The 19,384-nt window shown below is 49.6% G+C and overlaps 1 protein-coding gene across 6 annotated transcripts in view; it reads left to right on the top strand.

Annotated features, from left to right (window-relative positions):
- The window catches only part of osbpl3b (oxysterol binding protein-like 3b), a 192,589-nt gene that overhangs the window by 62,500 nt on the left and 110,705 nt on the right, over positions 1-19,384 (top strand). For all 6 annotated transcript variants that reach the window (XM_070551285.1, XM_070551284.1, XM_070551283.1 and 3 more), the window contains one exon: positions 18,862-18,989. In XM_070551285.1, coding sequence (XP_070407386.1) covers positions 18,862-18,989 — 128 coding nt within the window. The remainder of the gene's footprint in view (positions 1-18,861; positions 18,990-19,384) is intronic.

The following is a 19,384-nucleotide window of genomic DNA, read 5'->3' as shown; positions in this document are numbered from 1 at the left end:
TCTCTGCCTGGGTCCCACGCCTGCTCAAGTCAAGTCATGTTCCAGTCCAAGTCATGTTCCAGTTCCGTTCGGGTCCCGTCAAGTCCCTGTTCCAGTCACGTTCCTGTCATGTCCAGTCTTCAAGTCCCCGTCTTCTGTTGTATAGCCTTGTGGGCGTCTGGTATCTGCCCTTAAGGGGGGGGGGGGGGGGGGTACTGTCACGATCTGCCCCTGCCCAACCTGACTGTGTTCCTCTCCTGCCGTGATTGCCCTTATTGTTCTCACCTGTCCCTCGTTTACCTGCCCATGTCTCCCTAATTAGCCCTCTGTATTTAAACCACCTGTTTTGCCCCTGTCCTTTGTCAGTTCGTTGTTGTTGTCTGCTGGTGTTTCTGTTCATCCCATCCTGCCATTAAACCATTTTTACTTTTACTGAAGCCTGCATTTTTACCTCCTGCTCAGCTCAACCACACATGGTCCATCATCTCCACCTCCTACACCGTGACAAGAGGTGGCTAGGGCTACAACAATTATTTGGATCAGGGATTAATCAGATGTGGTTTCGACTCGATTAATCGGCTTAAACATGAAAATTTCAAAACTGCTAGGAAATTTTTTTCTCTCCTTCCTTGACTTTATTTAACAACAAAACACAATTAGAAGTTCAGTAGTGTGCAAAACAGCATGCTATTACCTAAATATATCCATAGTTAAACTATGATCAGTAAAATTTTATGTATATCATTGAAGAGCACATTGCAGGTTAGAGCCTCCTTTTAACAAATATTTAGAGAAATGTTACAGGATCTAGTTCTAAATAAAAATGAACACATAAATAAACTATTTAAGCTTTGGAAGTTATTTTTGTGAGAAAGGATGTATTTTTTCTGCCAAACCAAATGTGACGCAAACAGAGGGAGTCCTGTTCACTTCATTCGGATAAAAATATGGATTTTAATAACAACTGTGACAGAGGATACATTTAATGTTTATAATTATACTTATGGTGGATGAAGTTATGAACCTGCTGTACACCCCAGAGAGCAGAGACAAGCCAGAGGGAGAAACAATGGATAAAAGAGAGATTTAGCTGTTGTGTAGGAGGTTATGTGGAGCGAGCAGGTGTCTCGGTGAGTGAACGATGCTAGCTATCTTAAACCTGTGTGCTAACATCACAATCTTTAACATATTACTGTCATGTACCAGACAATTAACATATCATTAGTCATTTAATATAATATTGATTCTTGACAATAATAAACTATAATGAGTGTTTGTCAGCTGTTTCACACTCGTTAATATCCATTCACGTAATGTAGCTTTGTGCTTTAGAGAGAGGAAGAGACACCTGTCATCACCTGGGCAGGCAGCTGTATCCAGAAATCACCTGCCCTGGCCCGCTAGGAATTTTTTAAAGCTCTGCATCCTTTTCTGGAGGTCGGGCGCGCCGGTTCGGACCCAGAAACCAGCATCCTCGGCACGCTAGGAATTTTTACAAGCTCCCCATCTGCTTCTGGAGCCCAGCGTGGACCCCCCTTTCCTGGTTCTGATGCTGATCTGGGCTTTAGAAGCTGGTGAGTATTTTTCGAAACTCTGCATCACTGGGATTGTGTTCCTCTGGTCTGAAGTGCGCACCACAAACATTTATGTTTTCAGCTGCCCAAACCCTAACCCACATGGAACGAAAGATGGTGCCATTCATTTTCTTATTTGGCTGGCTCAGTGTGGGCAGCCATCTGCCACTACTCAATGTCGAGAAGACAGAGCACGCACACACACACACACACACACACACACACACACAACATATATATATATATGCACCAAGTAGTGTTTCTATGGCTACCTTGTGATCAGGGTTTACAGCAAAAGGTTACAAATGTTCTATCAGTCCTTTGTGGAGAATGTGATCACATCTGCAGTCACCTGATGGAGCAGCAGCATCAGAACCAGAGATAGGCTGATAAAGAAGGCGGGGTCTGTTCTGCGGACTCTGGAGCTAATTGAACAAAGGAGAATGCTTCATAAAGTGAAGAACATGATGGACAACCCTGAGCATCTACACAAACCAGTAAATCAACAAGGGTGTCTTCAGTCAGCTCTGCTGCAATGCAGAAGATCCTTCCAATCCGCTCTGAGGCTGTGAGGGAGCAGCTTCCCCACTTTTTCTTCAGCCCACATTGTGCCATCTTTTGCTGTCTCATAGGTGGGCTCTTTCTGACTGGTCTGTGTCTCCAGCCAACCTTTCTTCTTTGGAGGAGGTCTGCTCTCTAACCCAGAACTTGTCTCATCACCTGATGCATGTCAGAGATTGAACTTTCTTGCAGATGAAAGGATTCTTCCCCTCCTTCTGCGTCACAAGAGTCCATATTTTGCAGCAGAGCCAAAGCCTCGACAGAAGTGTAACCTCTAGGCATCTTAGTATTTTGTTCCTACCAGTAAAATGTTCCTGAAGATTGTGAATGCATGCAGTAACCTCTCTTTTATCCCCAACTTTAGCTTGTCATCACAGTTCTATCCCCCACACACAGACCATCTTGCCACACCCATGCGTGAATTACTTTAAGCACAATTTATCTGGGGCTGGGGGGGGGGGGCACAGATGCTCCCACATGCAGGCCTCTGTAAAACGTGATTACATAAATTAATATGTCTTTAGCTTTTATAGCCTATGTTGCATTCACAATTTGTCTGCTTCTCTGGAGTCTTCACAAAAGTATTTAAGAAGTAGTGTGCTACTCTCTAAAAAACGCTGGGTTGAAAACAACCCAATTTGAACCCAGCCACTGGGTAAATAGTAGTTGCACCTAGCACTGGGTTGTTTTAACACATAAAATTGGGTTGTCTAACTAACCCAACTCATTGGGTTGAATGGATAACCCAAATATTGAATTGTTGTTAACCAAACCCTTGGGTTACCATACCCTCATATTTAATTAAAAGTTCTTTTCAGTCCATTGGTCCCAGCGTGCTCTCTATAATTAATGCTTCTCTGGTTTCTGGTCAGGTGCCTGCTTCCATGAAGAACGTTGTAATCCACCCGCTACTTAAAAACAGTCTTGACCCCTCTCTCCATAACAACTTCAGACCCATCTCTAAACTTCACTTCATCTCCAAGATCTTGTAAAAGGCTGTGACTAAACAACTGACAGCAGCTCTTGATGAACATAACATCTGTGCCGTTTCCAGTCAGGTTTTTGCAGAGCTCGACATCGTCGTCGTATTCCTCCGCTTATCTGGGTCCGGGTCGTGGGGGCAGCATCCCAACTAGGGAGCTCCAGACCGTCCTCTCCGCAGCCACCTCCACCAGCTCCTCCGGCAGGACCCCAAGGCATTCCCGGACCAGATTGGAGATGTAACCTCTCAAACGTGTCCTGGGTCGACCCGGGGGCCTCCTGCCGGAAGGACATGCCCGAAACACCTCCCCAGGGAGGCGTCAAGGAGGCATCCTGACCAGATGCCCAAAACACCTCAACTGACTCCTTTCGATCCGGAGGAGCAGTGGTTCTACTCCGAGTCCCTCCCGAATGGCCGAGCTCCTCACCCTATCTCTAAGGCTGAGCCCGGCCACCCAAATCATTTTGGTCGCTTGTATCCGCGATCTCGTTCTTTCGGTCATTACCCAAAGCTCATGACCAAAGGTGAGGATTGGGATGTAGATCGACCGGTAAATCGAGAGCCTGGCTCAGCTCCCTCTTCACCATGACAGCTTGGCTCAGCGTCCACATCACTGCAGACGCTAAACCAATATGCCAGTCCATCTCCCAATCCCTCCTACCCTCACTCGTGAACAAGACCCCGAGATACTTAAACCCCTCCACTTCAGGTAGGACCTCTCACCCAACCCGGAGTTGGCATGCCACCCTTTCCCGGTTGAGAACCATGGTCTCAGATTTGGAGGTGCTGATCCTCATCCCAACCGCTTCACACTCGGCCACGAACCTATCCAGCAAGAGCTGAAGGTCAGAGCTGGATGAAGCTAGGAGGACCACATCATCCGCAAAAAGCAGAGACGAGATTCTCCTGTCACCAAACTCGACACACTCCACATCACGGCTGTGCCTAGAAATTCTGCCCATAAAGGTAAAGAACAGAACTGGTGACAAAGTGCAGCCCTGGCGGAGTCAAACCCTCACAGGGAACAGGTCCAACTTACTAGCGGCTATGTGGACCAAACTCACGCTCCTCTGGTAAAGGGACTGAATGGCACTTAACAGAAAGCCACCCACCCCATACTCCTGGAGCCCCCCCCCTCCCCCCCCACCCACCCACCCACCAAGGGTGCCCCTGGGAACACGGTCATAAGCCATCTGCTGCCTCCAGAGATCCACAGAACAGCCACACCCTGTAGGCCTCCTTCTTCAGCCTGACGGCTCCCCAAACCTCTGGTGTCCACTAGCAAGTACGGGGGTTGCCACCACGACTGGCACTAGCTACCTTGCGACCACAGCAAGCAACAGCCGCCTCAACAATTGTAGAGTGGAACAAGGCCCACTTGGAGTCGATGTCCACCACTGCTCTCTGGATGCGGTCAAAGCTCTGCCGGAGGTGGGAGTTGAAGACCGTCTTAACAGGTTCTTCTGCCAGGTGTTCCCAGCAGACCCTCACTATGCGTTTGGGTCCGCCAGGACTACGCGGTATCTCCCCCTGCCATCTGATCCAACTCACCACCAGGTGGTGATCAGTTGACAGGTCCACTCCGCTCTTCACTGGTGTCCAACACATATGGCCGCAGGTCAGATTATACGACTACAAAGTCTATCATCGACCTGCGACCTAGGCTGCCCTGGTACCAAGTGTACCGATGGGCATCCTTATGTTCGAACATGGTGTTCGTTATGGCCAAACTGCAGCTTGCACAGAAGTCCAATAACGAAACACCACTCGAGTTCAGATCAGGCGGGCCGTTCCTCCCAATCACACCCCTCCAGGTCATGCTGTCATTGCCCACGTGAACATTGATGCTCCCACATGCTGGCCTCTGTAAATCGTGATTACATAAATTAATATGTTTTTAGCTTTTATAGCCTATGTTGCATTCACAATTTTTGTGCTTCTCTGGAGTCTTCATAAAAGTATTTAGTCATAAATTACTTTGGGTAGACATGTTCAGTTGACCAGATTCAACAGAGGCAAACAAAATGAGGCCAGCCTAAATGACTAAGAGTTATCATGGTCCCCAACATTCCTCCACATACCAATAAGCCATCAGCTGTGCTCTCCACATTTGACCCATTCCCTAGGGGAGCGGTGAGCTGCAGACACAGCTGCTCGGAAACCAGTTGGTGGTTTTGGTGAAAAGAGGGGCTGAGCGTTCAACTGAACGCTACCTGGTGGTGAGTTTGCTTCGATGGTCGGGCAGGATGATGGTCAGACCTGGCAAGCCCAAATGTATTGCGGGAACGTCTGGCACAGTCTCCTGTTAGAAGAAGTTGAAATTCCCACCTCCGACAGAACTTCCAAAATGTTTCGGGGAAGGCGGGGGACATTGAGTCTGAGTGGTCATTGTTCCATGCCTCCATTGTCGAGACAGCTGGCCAGAGCTGTGGCCGCAGGGTCATCGGTGCCTGTCGTGGCGGCACCCCCAAACCCGCTGTTGGGCACCTGTGGGATGCTGTCAATCCTGTCAGGCTTCAATGAGATTTTGGTCCTCCATCCAGTAGTGTGGATTTGGGTTTAGAGAGTACTCTAAAAATTGCTGGGTTGAAAACAACCCAATTTGAACCCAGCCACTGGGTAAATAGTAGTTGCGCCTAGCACTGGGTTATTTTAACACATAAAATTGGGTTGTCTAACTAACCCAACTCATTGGGTTGAATGGATAACCCAAATATTGAATTGTTGTTAACCAAACCCTTGGGTTAACATACCCTCATATTTAATTAAAAGTTCTTTTCAGTCCATTGGTCCCAGCGTGCTCTCTATAATTAATGCTTCTCTGGTTTCTGGTCAGGTGCCTGCTTCCACGAAGAACGTTGTAATCCACCCGCTACTTAAAAACAGTCTTGACCCCTCTCTCCATAACAACTTCAGACCCATCTCTAAACTTCACTTCATCTCCAAGATCTTGTAAAAGGCTGTGACTAAACAACTGACAGCAGCTCTTGATGAACATAACATCTGTGCCGTTTCCAGTCAGGTTTTTGCAGAGCTCGACATCGTCGTCGTATTCCTCCGCTTATCTGGGTCCGGGTCGTGGGGGCAGCATCCCAACTAGGGAGCTCCAGACCGTCCTCTCCGCAGCCACCTCCACCAGCTCCTCCGGCAGGACCCCAAGGTGTTCCCGGACCAGATTGGAGATGTAACCTCTCAAACGTGTCCTGGGTCGACCCGGGGGCCTCCTGCCGGAAGGACATGCCCGAAACACCTCCCCAGGGAGGCGTCCAGGAGGCATCCTGACCAGATGCCCAAAACACCTCAACTGACTCCTTTCGATCCGGAGGAGCAGTGGTTCTACTCCGAGTCCCTCCCGAATGGCCGAGCTCCTCACCCTATCTCTAAGGCTGAGCCCGGCCACCCAAATCATTTTGGTCGCTTGTATCCGCGATCTCGTTCTTTCGGTCATTACCCAAAGCTCATGACCAAAGGTGAGGATTGGGATGTAGATCGACCGGTAAATCGAGAGCCTGGCTCAGCTCCCTCTTCACCATGACAGCTTGGCTCAGCGTCCACATCACTGCAGACGCTAAACCAATCTGCCAGTCCATCTCCCAATCCCTCCTACCCTCACTCGTGAACAAGACCCCGAGATACTTAAACCCCTCCACTTCAGGTAGGACCTCTCACCCAACCCGGAGTTGGCATGCCACCCTTTCCCGGTTGAGAACCATGGTCTCAGATTTGGAGGTGCTGATCCTCATCCCAGCCGCTTCACACTCGGCCACGAACCTATCCAGCAAGAGCTGAAGGTCAGAGCTGGATGAAGCTAGGAGGACCACATCATCCGCAAAAAGCAGAGACGAGATTCTCCTGTCACCAAACTCGACACACTCCACATCACGGCTGTGCCTAGAAATTCTGCCCATAAAGGTAAAGAACAGAACTGGTGACAAAGTGCAGCCCTGGCGGAGTCAAACCCTCACAGGGAACAGGTCCAACTTACTAGCGGCTATGTGGACCAAACTCACGCTCCTCTGGTAAAGGGACTGAATGGCACTTAACAGAAAGCCACCCACCCCATACTCCTGGAGCCCCCCCCACCCCACCCCACCCACCCACCCACCCACCAAGGGTGCCCCTGGGGACACGGTCATAAGCCATCTGCTGCCTCCAGAGATCCACAGAACAGCCACACCCTGTAGGCCTCCTTCTTCAGCCTGACGGCTCCCCAAACCTCTGGTGTCCACTAGCGAGTACGGGGGTTGCCACCACAACTGGCACTAGCTACCTTGCGACCACAGCAAGCAACAGCCGCCTCAACAATTGTAGAGTGGAACAAGGCCCACTTGGAGTCGATGTCCACCACTGCTCTCTGGATGCGGTCAAAGCTCTGCCGGAGGTGGGAGTTGAAGACCGTCTTAACAGGTTCTTCTGCCAGGTGTTCCCAGCAGACCCTCACTATGCGTTTGGGTCCGCCAGGACTACGCGGTATCTCCCCCTGCCATCTGATCCAACTCACCACCAGGTGGTGATCAGTTGACAGGTCCACTCCGCTCTTCACTGGTGTCCAACACATATGGCCGCAGGTCAGTTTATACGACTACAAAGTCTATCATCGACCTGCGACCTAGGCTGCCCTGGTACCAAGTGTACCGATGGGCATCCTTATGTTCGAACATGGTGTTCGTTATGGCCAAACTGCAGCTTGCACAGAAGTCCAATAACGAAACACCACTCGAGTTCAGATCAGGCGGGCCGTTCCTCCCAATCACACCCCTCCAGGTCATGCTGTCATTGCCCACGTGAACATTGATGCTCCCACATGCTGGCCTCTGTAAATCGTGATTACATAAATTAATATGTTTTTAGCTTTTATAGCCTATGTTGCATTCACAATTTTTGTGCTTCTCTGGAGTCTTCATAAAAGTATTTAGTCATAAATTACTTTGGGTAGACATGTTCAGTTGACCAGATTCAACAGAGGCAAACAAAATGAGGCCAGCCTAAATGACTAAGAGTTATCATGGTCCCCAACATTCCTCCACATACCAATAAGCCATCAGCTGTGCTCTCCACATTTGACCCATTCCCTAGGGGAGCGGTGAGCTGCAGACACAGCTGCTCGGAAACCAGTTGGTGGTTTTGGTGAAAAGAGGGGCTGAGCGTTCAACTGAACGCTACCTGGTGGTGAGTTTGCTTCGATGGTCGGGCAGGATGATGGTCAGACCTGGCAAGCCCAAATGTATTGCGGGAACGTCTGGCACAGTCTCCTGTTAGAAGAAGTTGAAATTCCCACCTCCGACAGAACTTCCAAAATGTTTCGGGGAAGGCGGGGGACATTGAGTCTGAGTGGTCATTGTTCCATGCCTCCATTGTCGAGACAGCTGGCCAGAGCTGTGGCCGCAGGGTCATCGGTGCCTGTCGTGGCGGCACCCCCAAACCCGCTGTTGGGCACCTGTGGGATGCTGTCAATCCTGTCAGGCTTCAATGAGATTTTGGTCCTCCATCCAGTAGTGTGGATTTGGGTTTAGAGAGTACTCTAAAAATTGCTGGGTTGAAAACAACCCAATTTGAACCCAGCCACTGGGTAAATAGTAGTTGCGCCTAGCACTGGGTTATTTTAACACATAAAATTGGGTTGTCTAACTAACCCAACTCATTGGGTTGAATGGATAACCCAAATATTGAATTGTTGTTAACCAAACCCTTGGGTTAACATACCCTCATATTTAATTAAAAGTTCTTTTCAGTCCATTGGTCCCAGCGTGCTCTCTATAATTAATGCTTCTCTGGTTTCTGGTCAGGTGCCTGCTTCCATGAAGAACGTTGTAATCCACCCGCTACTTAAAAACAGTCTTGACCCCTCTCTCCATAACAACTTCAGACCCATCTCTAAACTTCACTTCATCTCCAAGATCTTGTAAAAGGCTGTGACTAAACAACTGACAGCAGCTCTTGATGAACATAACATCTGTGCCGTTTCCAGTCAGGTTTTTGCAGAGCTCGACATCGTCGTCGTATTCCTCCGCTTATCTGGGTCCGGGTCGTGGGGGCAGCATCCCAACTAGGGAGCTCCAGACCGTCCTCTCCGCAGCCACCTCCACCAGCTCCTCCGGCAGGACCCCAAGGCGTTCCCGGACCAGATTGGAGATGTAACCTCTCAAACGTGTCCTGGGTCGACCCGGGGGCCTCCTGCCGGAAGGACATGCCCGAAACACCTCCCCAGGGAGGCGTCCAGGAGGCATCCTGACCAGATGCCCAAAACACCTCAACTGACTCCTTTTGATCCGGAGGAGCAGTGGTTCTACTCCGAGTCCCTCCCGAATGGCCGAGCTCCTCACCCTATCTCTAAGGCTGAGCCCGGCCACCCATATCATTTTGGTCGCTTGTATCCGCGATCTCGTTCTTTCGGTCATTACCCAAAGCTCATGACCAAAGGTGAGGATTGGGATGTAGATCGACCGGTAAATCGAGAGCCTGGCTCAGCTCCCTCTTCACCATGACAGCTTGGCTCAGCGTCCACATCACTGCAGACGCTAAACCAATCTGCCAGTCCATCTCCCAATCCCTCCTACCCTCACTCGTGAACAAGACCCAGAGATACTTAAACCCCTCCACTTCAGGTAGGACCTCTCACCCAACCCGGAGTTGGCATGCCACCCTTTCCCGGTTGAGAACCATGGTCTCAGATTTGGAGGTGCTGATCCTCATCCCAGCCGCTTCACACTCGGCCACGAACCTATCCAGCAAGAGCTGAAGGTCAGAGCTGGATGAAGCTAGGAGGACCACATCATCCGCAAAAAGCAGAGACGAGATTCTCCTGTCACCAAACTCGACACACTCCACATCACGGCCGTGCCTAGAAATTCTGCCCATAAAGGTAAAGAACAGAACTGGTGACAAAGTGCAGCCCTGGCGGAGTCAAACCCTCACAGGGAACAGGTCCAACTTACTAGCGGCTATGTGGACCAAACTCACGCTCCTCTGGTAAAGGGACTGAATGGCACTTAACAGAAAGCCACCCACCCCATACTCCTGGAGCCCCCCACCCCCCCCACCCCCCACCCCACCCACCTACCCACCCACCAAGGGTGCCCCTGGGGACACGGTCATAAGCCATCTGCTGCCTCCAGAGATCCACAGAACAGCCACACCCTGTAGGCCTCCTTCTTCAGCCTGACGGCTCCCCAAACCTCTGGTGTCCACTAGCGAGTACGGGGGTTGCCACCACGACTGGCACTAGCTACCTTGCGACCACAGCAAGCAACAGCCGCCTCAACAATTGTAGAGTGGAACAAGGCCCACTTGGAGTCGATGTCCACCACTGCTCTCTGGATGCGGTCAAAGCTCTGCCGGAGGTGGGAGTTGAAGACCGTCTTAACAGGTTCTTCTGCCAGGTGTTCCCAGCAGACCCTCACTATGCGTTTGGGTCCGCCAGGACTACGCGGTATCTCCCCCTGCCATCTGATCCAACTCACCACCAGGTGGTGATCAGTTGACAGGTCCACTCCGCTCTTCACTGGTGTCCAACACATATGGCCGCAGGTCAGATTATACGACTACAAAGTCTATCATCGACCTGCGACCTAGGCTGCCCTGGTACCAAGTGTACCGATGGGCATCCTTATGTTCGAACATGGTGTTCGTTATGGCCAAACTGCAGCTTGCACAGAAGTCCAATAACGAAACACCACTCGAGTTCAGATCAGGCGGGCCGTTCCTCCCAATCACACCCCTCCAGGTCATGCTGTCATTGCCCACGTGAACATTGATGCTCCCACATGCTGGCCTCTGTAAATCGTGATTACATAAATTAATATGTTTTTAGCTTTTATAGCCTATGTTGCATTCACAATTTTTGTGCTTCTCTGGAGTCTTCATAAAAGTATTTAGTCATAAATTACTTTGGGTAGACATGTTCAGTTGACCAGATTCAACAGAGGCAAACAAAATGAGGCCAGCCTAAATGACTAAGAGTTATCATGGTCCCCAACATTCCTCCACATACCAATAAGCCATCAGCTGTGCTCTCCACATTTGACCCATTCCCTAGGGGAGCGGTGAGCTGCAGACACAGCTGCTCGGAAACCAGTTGGTGGTTTTGGTGAAAAGAGGGGCTGAGCGTTCAACTGAACGCTACCTGGTGGTGAGTTTGCTTCGATGGTCGGGCAGGATGATGGTCAGACCTGGCAAGCCCAAATGTATTGCGGGAACGTCTGGCACAGTCTCCTGTTAGAAGAAGTTGAAATTCCCACCTCCGACAGAACTTCCAAAATGTTTCGGGGAAGGCGGGGGACATTGAGTCTGAGTGGTCATTGTTCCATGCCTCCATTGTCGAGACAGCTGGCCAGAGCTGTGGCCGCAGGGTCATCGGTGCCTGTCGTGGCGGCACCCCCAAACCCGCTGTTGGTCACCTGTGGGATGCTGTCAATCCTGTCAGGCTTCAATGAGATTTTGGTCCTCCATCCAGTAGTGTGGATTTGGGTTTAGAGAGTACTCTAAAAATTGCTGGGTTGAAAACAACCCAATTTGAACCCAGCCACTGGGTAAATAGTAGTTGCGCCTAGCACTGGGTTATTTTAACACATAAAATTGGGTTGTCTAACTAACCCAACTCATTGGGTTGAATGGATAACCCAAATATTGAATTGTTGTTAACCAAACCCTTGGGTTACATACCCTCATATTTGTTTAAAAGTTCTTTTCAGTCCATTGGTCCCACCGTGCTCTCTATAATTAATGCTTCTCTGGTTTCTGGTCAGGTGCCTGCTTACTTGAAGAACGCTGTAATCCACCCGCTATTTAAAAACAGTCTTGACCATAACAACTCTCCATAACAACTTCAGACCCATCTCTAAACTTCACTTCATCTCCAAGATCTTGTAAAAGGCTGTGGCTAAACAACTGACAGCAGCTCTTGATGAACATAACATCTGTGATCGTTTCCAGTCAGGTTTTTGCAGAGCTCGTCATCGTCGTCGTATTCCTCCGCTTATCTTGGTCCGGGTCGTGGGGGCAGCATCCCAACTAGGGAGCTCCAGACCGTCCTCTCCCCAGCCACCTCCACCAGCTCCTCCCGCAGGACCCCAAGGCGTTCCCGGACCAGATCGGAGATGTAACCTCTCAAACGTGTCCTGGGTCGACCCGGGGGCCTCCTGCCGGAAGGACATGCCCGAAACACCTCCCCAGGGAGGCGTCCAGGAGGCATCCTGACAAGATGCCCAAACCACCTCAACTGACTCCTTTCGATCCGGAGGAGCAGCGGTTCTACTGCGAGTCCCTCCCGAATGGCCGAGCTCCTCACCCTATCTCTAAGGCTGAGCCCGGCCACCCAACAGAGGAAAATCATTTCGGCTGCTTGGATCTTGTTCTTTCGTTTCCAAAGCTCATGACCAAAGGTGAGGATTGGGATGTAGATCGACCAGTAAATCGAGAGCCTGGCTCAGCTCCCTCTTCACCACGACAGCTTGGCTCAGCGTCCACATCACTGCAGATGCTAAACCAATCTGCCAGTCGATCTCCCAATCCCTCCTACCCTCACTCGTGAACAAGACCCCGAGATACTTAAACCCCTCCACTTCAGGTAGGACCTCTCACCCGACCCGGAGTTGGCAAGCCACCCTTTCCCAGTTGAGAACCATGGTCTAAGATTTGGAGGTGCTGATCCTCATCCCAGCCGCTTCACACTCGGCCACGAACCTATCCAGCAAGAGCTGAAGGTCAGAGCTGGATGAAGCTAGGAGGACCACATCATCTGCAAAAAGCAGAGACGAGATTCTCCTGTCACCAAACTCGACACACTCCACATCACGGCTGTGCCTAGAAATTCTGCCCATAAAGGTAAAGAACAGAACTGGTGACAAAGTGCAGCCCTGGCGGAGTCAAACCCTCACAGGGAACAGGTCCAACTTACTAGCGGCTATGTGGACCAAACTCACGCTCCTCTGGTAAAGGGACTGAATGGCACTTAACAGAAAGCCACCCACCCCATACTCCTGGAGCCCCCCCCAAGGGTTCCCCTGGGGACACGGTCATAAGCCATCTGCTGCCTCCAGAGACCCACAGAGCAGCCACGCCCTGTAGGCCTCCTTCTCCAGCCTGACGGCTCCCCAAACCTCTGGTGTCCACCAGCGAGTACGGGGGTTGCCACCACGACTGGCACTAGCCACCTTGTGACCACAGCAAGCAACAGCCGCCTCAACAATCGTAGAGTGGAACAAGGCCCACGTGGAGTCGATGTCCACCACTGCTCTCTGGACGCGGTCAAAGCTCTGCCGGAGGTGGGAGTTGAAGACCGTCTTGACAGGTTCTTCTGCCAGGCGTTCCCAGCAGACCCTCACTATGCGTTTGGGTCTGCCAGGACTACACGGTATCTCCCCCTGCCATCTGATCCAACTCACCACCAGGTGGTGATCAGTTGACAGGTCCACTCCTCTCTTCACTGGTGTCCAACACATATGGCCGCAGGTCAGATTATACGACTACAAAGTCTATCATCGACCTGCGACCTAGGCTGCCCTGGTACCAAGTGTATCGATGGGCATCCTTATGTTCGAACATGGTGTTCGTTATGGCCAAACTGCAGCTTGCACAGAAGTCCAATAACGAAACACCACTCGAGTTCAGATCAGGCGGGCCGTTCCTCCCAATCACACCCCTCCAGGTCATGCTGTCATTGCCCACGTGAGCATTGAAGTCCCCCAGCAGGACAATGGAGTCCCCTGATGGAGCACTATCTAGCAGTCGTCCCAGGGACTCCAAAAAGCATGGGTACTCTGAACTGATATTTGGCCCATAAGCACAAACAACAGTCAGGATCCATTCCCTGACCCGAAGGCACAGGGAAGCTACCCTCTCGTCCCTCGGGGTAAACCCCAACACACAGGCAGAGAGTCTTGGGGCTAACAAAATGCCAACCCCAGCCCTCTGCCTCTCACCCAGAGCAACTCCAGCAAAGGAGAGTGTCCAACCCCTCTCAAGGACTTGGATTCCAGAGCCAATGCTATGTGCCGAGGTGAGTCCGACTATATCTAGCCGGTACCACTCAACCTCTGCCACAAGCTCCTGCTCCTTCCCTGCCAGCAAGGTGATGTTCCATGTCCCAAAAACCAGTTTTCTTGTCCGGGGATTGGACCGCCAAGGCTCCCGCCTCGGTCTGCCACCCGATCCACTCTGTTCCTCCTGCGGTTGGTGGGTCCACAGTTGGATGAGCCCATGTATCCGGTTCGGGCTGGGTATAGCCCCATGGGCGAAAGCCCGGCCACCAGGCGCTCGCTCACAGGCCCTAACCCCAAGCCTGGCTTCAGGATGGGACCCCGGTAACCCTCCGGGCCGGGTACTCCAACTCTTTTTTTTTATATCCATGAAAGATCTTTTGAACCGTTCTTTGTCTCACCCTTCACCTAAGAGCCATTTGTCATGGGAGATCCTACCTGCAAAGTGTCCCAGCAACATAGGGCACTCAAACTCCTCCACCACGATAAGGTGACAGTTCAAGGAGGAGTTTTTTTTTCAGAGTTCATTCCATTGAAACTGCCCTTCTTAGGGTCTCTAATGACCCTCTGACCCACAGTGATGCAGGCGACTGTTCAGTTCTCGTCCTGACTGCAGCCTTTGACACTGTTGACCATCACCTGCTACTGGAGAGGCTGAGAGACTGGGTAGGCCTATCAGGATCTGCTCTGGAGTGGTTCTCCTCTCTGAGCGCTCCTTTTCTGTGGCCGTCTCCACGTATAGGTCCTCCATCACCTCCCTTACCCATGGTGTCCCACAAGGTTCTGTGCTGGGGCCTCTGCTCTTCTTCCTCTACTCTACTACTATCTACTTCCTCTTCAGCACATCCTGAGCTCTTTCAAAGGAATCTCCTACCATCTTTATGCAGATGACATCCAACTGTACATCTCCTTTAAGCCCCATGAAATGTCTAAGCTGCAGCTGTTACACACCTGCTTAGACTCTATCAAAACCTGGATGACTGGGAGCTTTCTACAGCTGAATGAAGATAAGACTGAGATCCTCATCTGTTCCCCAGACAAGCTGGTTCCCAAAGTCAGAGCCTCTCTTGGTCAGCTTGCTTCTCACACCAAAACTTCTGTCAGGAATCTTGGTGTGACCTTTGACCCAGCTCTCACCCTGGATTCTCATGTCAGTTCTCTTGTTCCCTCTTCCTTCTTCCATCTCAGGAACATTGCTAAGCTGAGTCCCATTCTGTCCCACTTTGAACTTGAGACTGCTATCCACTCCTTCATCTCCTCATGCTTAGACTACTGTAACTCTCTTTTCTCGTGTCTGAGCATAACCTTCCTGAACCGTCTACAGGTGGTTCAGAATGTCTGTGCTTGGACTCTGACCAAGTCCTCCAAACACACCCACATCACCCCGCTTCTCCTCCAGCTTCACTGGCTGCCAGTCAGCCTCAGGGTTCATTTCAAAGTCCTGGTTCTGGTCTCAAGGGACTTACATGGACAAGCACCATGTAAGCACCATGATCTTATGTTTATGTTTGTTTATTTAAGTATTTAGCAGACGCTTTTGTTCAAAGTGACTTACAAGTGATAATCGGCATGTTGCCATTGAGGCTAACAACAACAATAATAACAATAACTTGACATCAATCATGCAGAGGAGGGATCAAGGAGTGGACAGTAGAGAGTAGGGACGGGTGCAGGGAGGGTGCTAGTTTAGAAGATGCTCTCTGAAGAGCAGGGTCTTCAGGAGTTTCTTGAAAATTGAAATGGAAGCCCCTGTTCTGGTAGTGCTTGGTAGGTCATTCCACATTTGTGAGAGACGAGTCTGGGTTGTCCTGATGTAGGCACTGCTAGCCGACGATCCTGTGATGACTGGAGCAGCTTGGCCGAGACGTAAGGCTTTGCAAGAGGATTCAGGTAGATAGGAGCCGTACCATCTCGGACTTTGTATGCTAGTGTTAGCAACTTGAATTTGATGTGTGCTGCTAGCGGTAGCCAGTGGAGCTCAATGAACAGAGGGGTGACGTGTCCTTATACCCCCAGCAGGTCCCTGAGGTCCAGTGACCAAAGCCTACTGGTTGTGCAGCACCAGACTAAAGACCAAAGGTGACAGATCATCTGCTGCTGTGGCCCCCAGACTCTGGACCTCTCTCCCCCTGAGCCTGAGATCAGTGGACTCAGTGGTCTCCTTTAAAATGCAGCTGAAACTCACCTGTTCAGGCTTTGGTGTGACCTTCATCACCACCCTCTCCTTTTTCTGCTCCCCCACCTATTCCACCTTCCCGCAGGAACCACTGATTTCCCTCTATCCTATTCACTCTCTTTCCCTCTCCTTTTTAGCATTTTTTATTGACAATTGACTGTTTTTACTTATTATAAACATATTTTTAATCATTTTAAAAAACATTGTACTTTAAAACTTTTGTTTTTGTGAAGCACCTTGTGATTTTTATCTTGTGGGGCGTTATAGCAAAGATAGTTCTTTTTCTTTCTTTCTTTCTTTTTCTTTCTTTCTTTCTTTCCTTCTTTCTTTCTTTCTTTCTTTCTTTCTTTCTTTCTTTCTTTCTTTCTGTCTTTCTGTCTTTCTTTCTTTCTTTTTAAACTGTAACAATCACTTTAGTCACCTCTTATTATTTAATAATAAGAGGAGAAGTCCAGTTACATCTGATCAGGTCACAGTCCTTTAGGAAATGGCCATTTGTGGGGATGATGAAGCATTTTCTGAGAATTGTCTTCAAACCAGGAGTTGGGCATATAGTGACCCAACATTTGGTCAAAGCTACCCAACCTTTGACCCAAAATATTTAGTCAAGCCTTGGAGTTAGAAAAAGGGCCCAGCGCATTGCCAGTCCAACTCCTGGGTCAAGATATTTTTACCAATATTTGGTCAAACTACCCAAAGTTTTACCCAGCGGCTTTAACCCAGCAGTTGGGTTATGCAAACAACCCAATCTTTTTTAGTGTGTACCAACACTGTTTATAGTGGGGACTTTGTACTGCTGACCTTGACTCTGGATGTTGTGGATCACTGGGCGGAGTACTTCAAAGACTTCTCCAATCCCACCAGCACGTCTCCCAATAAGGCAGAGTCTGGAGACTTAGGGCTCTCCAAACCCTGGCACTGAGGTCACTGAGGTGGTAAAAAATCTCCTCAGTGGCAAGGGTCTGGCGGTGGATGAGATCCGCCCAGAGTTCCTTAATGCTCTGGATGATGCAATATCACATGGACATCAGGGGCAGTTCCACTGTTTTGGCAAAGTGGGGTGGTGATCCCCTTATTTAAAAAAGGGGGCCACAGAGTGTGTTCCAACTGCAGGTTTAACACACTTCTGAGCCTCCCTGGTAAAATCTATTCAGGGGTTCTGCAGGGAGGGAGGAGCATTGCGGTTTTTGTCCTCGCCATGGAACACTGGACCAGCTTTATACTTTTAGGGGGTACTGGAGGGGGTGTGGGAGTTCACCCAACTAATCAACATGTGTTTTGTGGATTTGGAGAAGGCATTCAACTGCGTCACTCGGGGGACCCTCTGGGGAGTACTTCGGGAGAATGGGGTACCAGGCTTGTTCCCACTGAGAGTTGGACTCCACCAAGGCTGTCCTTTTCTCACCGATTCTGTTCATAACAGACAGGATTTCTACGTGCAGTCAAGGTGTTGAGGGGATCCATTTTGGTGGACTGATGACCGAGTCTCTGCTTTTTGCAGCTGATGGTCCTGTTGGCTTCATCAGAACATTATCTACCATGGTCTTGAGTCGAAAAAGGGTAGAATGCCTCCTCCTGGTCAGTAATAAGGTTCTGCCCCAAGTATCTATATGGTATTTTTTACAAGTGAGGGATAAATGGATTGTCAGATTGATAAGTGAATTGTTGCTGCATCTGTTTGATGTTAGCGTCAACCAGCATGGCCATGTTTGTTCTGCTGTACTATTGTGAAAACTAAGTCCCACCCTTCAGCACAAGACTGACACACGATTGGTCCGGCCTATCTTAGGCTGGAGGTTGGGCGGTTTGAACTGGAGCAGTACAAGATGGAATCTCCTGAGTTTGGAAAACTCCAAATCTCACGAGAATTAATCTTGCAGAGCAAGGTTAACGAGTTTTGGGTAATGACCAAAAAAATAAATAAATAAAACGTGATCACGGATAAAAGCGGCCAAAATGATTTTTCTCCGCAGGGTGTCTGGGCTCTCGCTTAGAGACAGAGTGAGAAGCTTGGAGACCCAGGAGACACTCAGAGATCTGCTGCTCCTCCACATCGAGAGGAGTCAGTTGAGGAGGCTCGGCCATCTGATCAGGATGCCTCCTGGACCTGGTGAGGTTTTCTGGGCACATCCAACCAGGAGGAGACCCAAAGGACACCCTGGATGGTCAATATCTCTTTTGGATGGAAAGGGAATAGCTTGAGATTCCCCCAGAAGAGCTGGCCCAAGTGGCTGGGGAAATGGAAGCCTGGGCCTCTCTGCTCAGGCTGCTGCCCCCACGACCCAACTCTGGATAAGCAGATGAAATTGGATGGATGGACAATTTCCATTTCTATTGCATTTGCAGTGATTTGCGCATTTTAAATTGTAAAGCTATTCATTTCAAAGATCTCAGAACTGTATATAAATAATAGCTTAATTGTTTTGTGTAGTTTTCAAATCAGCAGGAATGAACTAAATTGCAAAACTGAGGTTTAAAGCATAAGTAAGTGGCTTGATGACAGAAATGAGATAATCAGTAATAATTTGAGAGTACAAATAAATCAGATCTAGTTGTTCTAAAAATAAATCCTAAATAGAGTGACTGTTCTATTTTTTGTCCCTGTTGTTTCAGTGCACACAACAATGAAGTCAGTCCTGAGCTCACTGACGTCTGAGAGAGAGCGGCTGAAACAGTGTCTGGATCACAACTCGTTTCCCCCAACCTCTCCACAAGTTCATTTAAAAAACTCACTCTCAGCAGTAAGTAAAGTTTCTCGCTCTCTCTACACACACACACACACACACACACACACACACACACACACACACACACACACACACACACACACACACACACACACACACACACACACACACACAAACACACACACACACACAAAGGAGGGATGTAGGTGAAGTATATTCCATTACCTGTGTCCTCCCACACCTTTTGTCAGGTGTGATAAACAGAAGAGCCTTTCAGAGAGATTACTGCTGTTTCCTGTGCTTGATTTCACCTAAAAGCTGTCATTCATTTTTCAACTTGCTCCCCCCCCCCCCCCTTCCCAATAGTACGAGTCTGCATGGCACCAGTAATGAGCAACACATCTCCAGATTGAAGATGAATAATGTGTCAGAAACCAGGGTATTCAGTG

The sequence above is a fragment of the Nothobranchius furzeri genome, chromosome 5 (genome assembly GCF_043380555.1).
Source record: "Nothobranchius furzeri strain GRZ-AD chromosome 5, NfurGRZ-RIMD1, whole genome shotgun sequence".
Taxonomy (NCBI): Eukaryota; Metazoa; Chordata; class Actinopteri; order Cyprinodontiformes; family Nothobranchiidae; genus Nothobranchius; species Nothobranchius furzeri.
The sequence above is the reverse complement of the archived record's forward strand: the minus strand, read 5'-3'. Positions and strand labels throughout refer to the sequence as shown.